This window comes from Calidris pugnax, unplaced genomic scaffold (assembly GCF_001431845.1).
Source record: "Calidris pugnax isolate Ruff unplaced genomic scaffold, ASM143184v1 scaffold13, whole genome shotgun sequence".
Lineage (NCBI taxonomy): Eukaryota > Metazoa > Chordata > Aves > Charadriiformes > Scolopacidae > Calidris > Calidris pugnax.
The window spans coordinates 22,431,252-22,438,477 of NW_015090810.1; the positions used below are offsets into that span (position 1 = coordinate 22,431,252).

A 7,226-nucleotide genomic window follows, 5' to 3' on the forward strand; every position below is an offset into this window, starting at 1 on the left:
GTTTAGGGCTTGTGCAGTCTTATCCACCTCACCTCAAAAATATTTTCCACCTGTGAAAACCCCAATAGCTCAAACGCGTCTATGACTTTCTGGCAAAAGAAAGTAACAAGCTAAGATGAAAGTTTGATACCCTACATAGATAAACCTCCATAGATTCTAGGTAGTGAAAAATGTAAAGCAATTTTTAAAACACTAAAAAGGCCTTGCACTACAAACATTACACTAAGGCCATGGATACTGTGGGCCATGGGACTTGTGAAATATCTGTTTTTCACCTTTAAAATGCCAAATTCCATGGCTTGACTCCAGTACGGATTCATATTTCATTCAATTTCTCTGCTATTGGTAACATTCTTGTTAGTTCAGGAGCAGCACTTCTTATGAAGAGCAAATAACTATTTAATAAAAGGCAGCGAAAATAAAGTAGCAAGTGAACTCACTGCCATTCCTCAGCGGTGTTCAGAATAAATATTCCAACATTGGCCAGCACTAATGAGATTCACTGCTCTTAGTGATAACAGCTACAGGAAACATTGCGAATTTGGAATTTAAAAAACCTTCACCATTGAGCTTCACTCATCAAACCATGTCAGTGCCATGAAAAAACCCACCTTTGCAAACTCTGAATTTAACTGCTTATATGAAACTGCCACTTGTCCTTTTCCTGTGTATGAGTAACAAGCCAGGGGACCTACAATGCCTGCCAGTGGTTCTGTTGCACATGTCAAATAGGGAACGGTGGAGGTAATTTTTTAAATATCCCTGTGGTAAGTGATGAGGTGATTACAAGGAGAGAGACTGCATTCACCCAGAACTGGTGGAGTATAGGTGTGCAGTCTAATCTAGGTCTCTAAGCTCCTTCAAAAGTCAACTTGGAGAAGAAGGGGAGAGGGGTTCTTTTTGAAGGTGTTCACTTAAGAATGGGATGAAACTGCCTGCTGGAGCTGCCAAGTTATTTTCACTGTCTATAAATAAATAAAGTTAGATTAGAGCTCAAATTTTAGACAGCTTATAGTTAGGCAAGACTACCTCCTCTGTAAGTAAGCCCTATTTAAAAGGATTATTTCACTCTAGGCTATAAAATAATTTGATTAGATTATGTGTTTGGCAACGGAGACATGTCATTTAGGGGTAATGGATCTAAGTTTCAGTGGTGTCTCTGAGGAGGCAACCCAGGGGATGGTGAAAGAGCCGAAGTATTTTATAGAACAGTCAGTACTATGCATACTTTTCCATTTTGTTGAAGTTATATTTCATATGGTCTTGCACTTCGAAAACATTTACACAGAAGGTAGTATTCCTTTTTTATTGCACACAGTTTTCACAGTTTCGAAGTAGCCATGGCAAAATTCTCTTTTTTATTGTATCTCTTGATGAATAAAAGACTAACCTATATCTAGATATCCCCAGAAGGATATCCCTCAGATCTACAGACTTCATGAGTGTCCTACCCATGATTTAAAGACACACAGAAAATCTTTATAATCTAGTTAAAGTGAACAAATCCAACTACAATCAGAAAACTCTTCTTGAATGCTTTTAAGTAATCAGTTACCATGCTTTTAATTTTCTTGTTTAAAGTGATGGAGTATTGATATAATTTTGTTGTATAAGAAAAAATCAGAATGTGTCTTCCCATTAAAAGAGGTCAAAATGCACTGTGCTAATTTCATGGTGTATAAACCAGGCTCAATCGTAAAACCCTAATTCACACTCTGTGATTCATTTCAATCACCCACAGTCTAAAGTAGTACACAGATTAGTTACTAAAAAGGATTCCACTGAAAGACTAATGAATTTTGAAAATGAATTCTGAAATAAAAATTTATACAAGGAAAAAAGCCCATAAAAACTATGTAGAGGCTTAGCTTTGACAAATGCTAGCTTACAGGGGTTTCCTTAGCAGAACTTTTTCCCAGTAGCTCTGACAGTACTAAAAAGGCGCAGTCCTTTTGCACTGCCTTACCTAAACCAAAACAGAATTTCATAAATTATTTAGAAAATTGTAAAGAGAAACACTGTTACAGACTTTCTCATGCAGTGCAGTTATACCAGCACAGTTATACAAGTTATACAGGTGCCAAAAGTCCTTGCTGTTCAAAGAATACCTTTGATTTAGGTGGGGCAATGCATTTTCTCTTCTGCTGGCATAGAATCTGCTGTCAAGGGCATGCTCCTTAGCAAAGGAAATGGCATCCTACTGAGTCTTGCATGACAGCTGGGCTACAGTTGCCAACCTGTAAACAAAAGCTGACATTGCAATACCAAGTATTTTATAGGAAGTTCTAAAAAACCACTGAGAATCTGGCTATAGTTTCTACAGTAAGGGCGACTGAGATTCTAGCAATTAGCTCCACGACTTTTATACAGCCATCTGCTTGTTTTTGTGAAATTATCTCGTAACAGTGGTCATTATAAAAAATCTAATCAAAATCAAGAAGGAATAGAAAGCATATGTGTGCCACTGACTATGTGCTACTGTTCAACTTCCTGGAAAGCCTGCTGATTAGTTGCTTAATTTCAATTGAGTGAGTAATAGAAAGATAAAGCAAGTATGTTCTTATTAGTTGTAAGATACATTCATCTTACTGTGCACTATCAATTTTTTTTGGTAGGAGATGTTTCAAATATTAATGCTAAAAATACTGATGCCAAAATATGTATTTTAAGAACATTTCAGTAAAAGAGATTAGAAAGCTTAGATTTGATGACATTGGAATTACAGCAGTGTCTAAGCATCAGATCTGAATTCAGCTCTTAGCTCTGCCCTATGCAGAGTGTCTGCATTAAAAACATTTAATTTTACATACTTCAGCTCCCAGTCTCCATCACTGTTTCCTGTTTCATCCTATCGACCTGTTTAATCCATTTAGAATAAATAGTTTTTAGGGAATAGCTCTTAAATATTTGGGTAGTACTCATTTCATAGATGCTTCAATGTTAAATAGACCAATCACAACTAGGGACAGAATAATTCACATCACAATAATAAAGGGATGAATCATAGAAGACTATTGGTGATCCATGCAGAAAGATGGAAGTTATTTAGAAGGTTCATACCGGAATTACCCATCAGGATGGTGGGATTTGCTTTAGCCTCAACACAGGAAGTTAAAGCACTGTTCACAATCAGCTTTTAATAATGGCAAGACCAGGTCTGTGGAATTCAGACACTTCATTCAGGGAAAGTTTAAAATCAAAGGTTTTGTTGGTTGGATCAAATAAAACATTCATACTAATTTTTCTGGGATAGAAATTATGGGGTTTAGTATGTACGAAAGTAATAGTTCACGAATAACAAGAAATTAAAGCAGGGAGTTCCCATGTGTGGGTATTTATTTATTTGTTTGTGTTTTTGAAACCTAATTTCTGAGGTTGGATATATCAAGTTATCAGTGAATATTTAATGTAACAGGCACAACAAATATAAATAAAACCTCTAGTTCAGAGAATGATCTAAGATGAACTGATGACCTTCACTTTCAGGGACAAAAAAAGGTAGAAATCTGTTGGGAAGTTTGCCCTCATGGCTAGGAGAAATGGCTAGAAGGTCTAAAAGGATCTTCTTCCAACTGCTCTCAAGACCAGCAAATATGAAGAAAGTGAAGAGATACCTAAAGGCAGGGGGACATGCAATCCATTATGAAGGCTCAGGACCAAAGGATACCTATCAATCTCTGTAGTTCCACTGGGGGCCCATGAATCTTTGCACAAACTGCAGTGTCATTTTATGTCCTTACGCAGCCCTTCAGAAGTAACAGAAGATAATACAGGTGATCGTGTCTTGCCTTCTGAATATGAAAATGGCCAAAACCCAACCCATGAATGACAATTTTCTTCTATATTGCATAGTCAGGGATCAGAAAATGTTGCTTGCTAAACCAGGTGCTTTTTTCATGCTGTCGCTTTACCTCTGTATTAATTGACCTCGCTTCCCAAAGCGAGCCTCTAATTGCTGGGTGACTGCATGTGCGCTGTCAATAATTCCTAATGATTGACTCCAATTTCTCACTGCTTTGAGTTGCACTTTCTTGTTCCCTCAAACGTCCTTTTGTTCTCGGTGCCTGCATGTTCCCCAAACTGTGTGGTCTCTCCTTTATTTCACTCCACCAGCTGCTTTGGCATTCTGCGTCTTCTGTTTCAGATACATGAGTGGCTCCGCACATTTGTGTTGTGAGTATCGTGGCTTCAAACCCTGAAAGACTTTTATGTACCCAAACGTTCTTGTTACAGATTTTATCCTGCCATCTGATGTGCAATATGGCCCACAGATGGTACAGATGAAACCACCTACAAGCTGTAAATGTTGATAGTCAAAATAGAAAGTTAGAAGAAAACATATAATGAATGTTTCTTCCTTTAAAAAAAAAAAACAACAAAATAAAAATAAGTCCAAATAAGAAAAGAGTTACTGCATTAAAGCTACCAGAATAATTCTCACTCACTCATTCAGTAGATACCTCTAAGTAAAATTAAACCATTTGAAACGTCAAGGGAAATCTAGACAGCAATTACTGGTATCAATTTAGATATAATTAACTAATCTAGATCATGCGCTATAGCAGGTGTTCTAAAGGCACCCTGATAGGCTTTCGAATCTCTCATGAACTTTTAAAGGCACTAATAAAGTCACTGTCTAAATCTGTCCAGGGTCATACAGCAACAAAATCTCAAGGGACTGGCACTGATATTGCTTAATTCCATTATATTTTGCAGAGTATCAACAGCATAGTTGACATATGCAGCATACAAGTGGATATATTAGAAAGTCAGCCTAAACTCTTTTGCAGCTGTTTAATTCCAAGATTCCAGAAAAATTAAGTGCAAAACTTAGAACAGGCAAAGTGGCAAAGCTTTAGGACTTGATTCTAAAGCCTGATCTGACTTGGCAAAGTCTCTTAAATTCTACTTCAGCCAAATTTTTAGCTATTTGTTGCTAAGGGTCATATTATTAGCAACTTAATACACAGATATCAAGGTAGTTAGGCTAATGGAGGCAGCATGTCTTCAGATAATCCACAGTTGAAGCCCAACTCTAAGCAATTCAAGTATGTGAATAGTCCTGTCAAAGCCAACTGATTTAGCTATTCACGTAAAAATTAACTTAATCTCACAATCATAGTAGGCAACGAACAAACTAGTTGCAAAGCTTTATTTGGGAGGTACCTTGTTTTTGAGAACAAGGGTGACATGGGAATATATGCAAGAAAGTTCTGGAGCTCATGGCTGTAGCCATGAGCTAAGAAGTACCAAAGTAGTACACAGAAGCGCCAAAGAAGTTGATAGGAAACCAACTTACTTTGGTATTTCCTACCAAAGAAGTTGGTAGGAAAAAAGTTGTGTATCCAGACATACAAATTCATATGAATGCATAAAAGGCAGTGATGTATATATTTTGTATATATGTGTTGCATAATCTGAGATGGCTTGAGGATTCTGAAGTTTGCTATGAAAACTGCATAACGATATGCCCCAACCTTTGGTCTCTAACCTATCTACACAGATACACAGACCCATTACTACACTTCCACATCCCATTCAACGAAATGAAGTGCAAATCAGCATGCCATAAAAAAGCATTGCTCAAATTAAAGTAAACCAAACCAGAACCAATAGTGAAAACCTCCTTAGAAGCAGGTTTTCTGCACACAGAGAATGTGTGGTGTGATTAATGCAGAGAAAGGTGAAATTTGTTGAATGTTCAAAACTGTCTATTAGACAGACCTCTGTTCCTCATTTCTGGACAGAGCAGCATTACTGCAGTGCCACACTATTCCTGTGCCATCTCTACTTTCTCCAAGACGTAGGGACACTTTTTTCCCTTCCCACTTTTGGATGGAAAGTCTCACTATCTTTGGTAATAAGAAGAGTCACTAGGATGCTGGAACTTAATGTTTTAACCAGGAAAAGGATGTGAGAAAAGTACTGGACGTCTTTTTTCTCAATGTCACACAGCAGCAGGTCCCTGTCAAAGAAAGCAAACACAACCACTTTTTTTCTCAGTTGTTCAGGCAGAAACATAGGACACTGCATAAGACTGAGCCCTATGGTCCCAAGAGAACAAAAAGGCTTTTTGAAAGCCTCTCAAGATATAAGCCCTGTGAAAAGCGTAAAGTGAAAAAGGGGAGATGGTTCATATCGTAGCTTAATCAATCAAAGGTAAAAGGAAGAAAATGCAAAATCATTTTTCCCCAGTTCAATGGATATTTACCTTCAGAGCACCCAGCTACATTTCTAGTCTCCTTCCCATGCTCCCGCCAAGTCCAACCTTCATTTTTACACACACTAAGGATCGAAACCCGCTGCTTTCTCACGTAGACTTGGGCTCCATTTACACCTTCAAATGTTCCATCTGTTCTGTTTCCATCCCCTCCAACGCACTCAGATCCCCTCATCTCTACCTGCCCTGCCTCGAGCCCTGCTCCATTTAATCCCCAACACAAATTTGCGCATGACGTCCTTCTCTAGTCCCCCTCCAGTGCCCTCCTAGCATGCTAGGCCCCTTCAGCTTTCTACCTTCCCGCTCTTGGACTAGCTCCATCGCTAACTAAACCCAAAACAAAACACAGAATCATAGAATGGTTAGAGTTGGAAGGGACCTTAAAGATCATTGAGTTCCAACCCCCCTGCCATGGGCAGGGACACCTCCCATTAGACCAGGCTGCAAACACGGAGTGACCCCTCCAACTTCAAACTCTGCTCACAGCCCTGAGCGGCTCGCACCGCAGGGCCGCCTCTGGCAGGGTGATGGAGATGGGACTCCACCATGGCAGATGCCATCTTCTGCCTCCCCTGGCCACCCAGCCACGCTGGATTTCTGACAGGATTTTGAGGCTTCCCGGCTCCCACCTTGGCTCCCCTCCGCGCGGGGCCCCCTCCTTTCCCTCCCCAAGGAGAAGCACCCCAGCTGGCTCTCTCCTCACCGCCCCTCGGCCGCCATGTCGCAGGCCTCACTGCCCTCCTCCATGGACCCCGTGTCCACCCCAGCGCCCCTTCCCCACCCGCCACCACCTCAAGTCCCTCTCACGACGCGGCCGCCCCCCCTTTTCCCAACCCCGAGCAGGAGGGGCGGCACCTGCGGGTCCGCCCCATTCTCCTCCCCTCCCCTCGCCTCCCCTCCCCTCCTCCCGCCGGAGAGAGGGAGAGACCGAGACCCGCAGGGAGACGGCGGCACCGAGGGCGCCGGGCGGCACTGCCGAGCGCGGTTGCTCGGTGTGAGGGGAGAA

At 40.7% G+C, this 7,226-nt stretch overlaps 1 protein-coding gene across 1 annotated transcript in view; it reads right to left on the minus strand.

The window, feature by feature from the left end:
- Positions 1-6,084: 6,084 nt before the first annotated feature.
- Positions 6,085-7,226, minus strand: part of LOC106885934 (basic salivary proline-rich protein 1-like) — a 49,221-nt gene continuing 48,079 nt past the window's right edge. The window contains exon 3 of the mRNA XM_014938456.1: positions 6,085-6,098. Within this exon, the coding sequence (XP_014793942.1) occupies positions 6,085-6,098 (14 nt within the window). The remainder of the gene's footprint in view (positions 6,099-7,226) is intronic.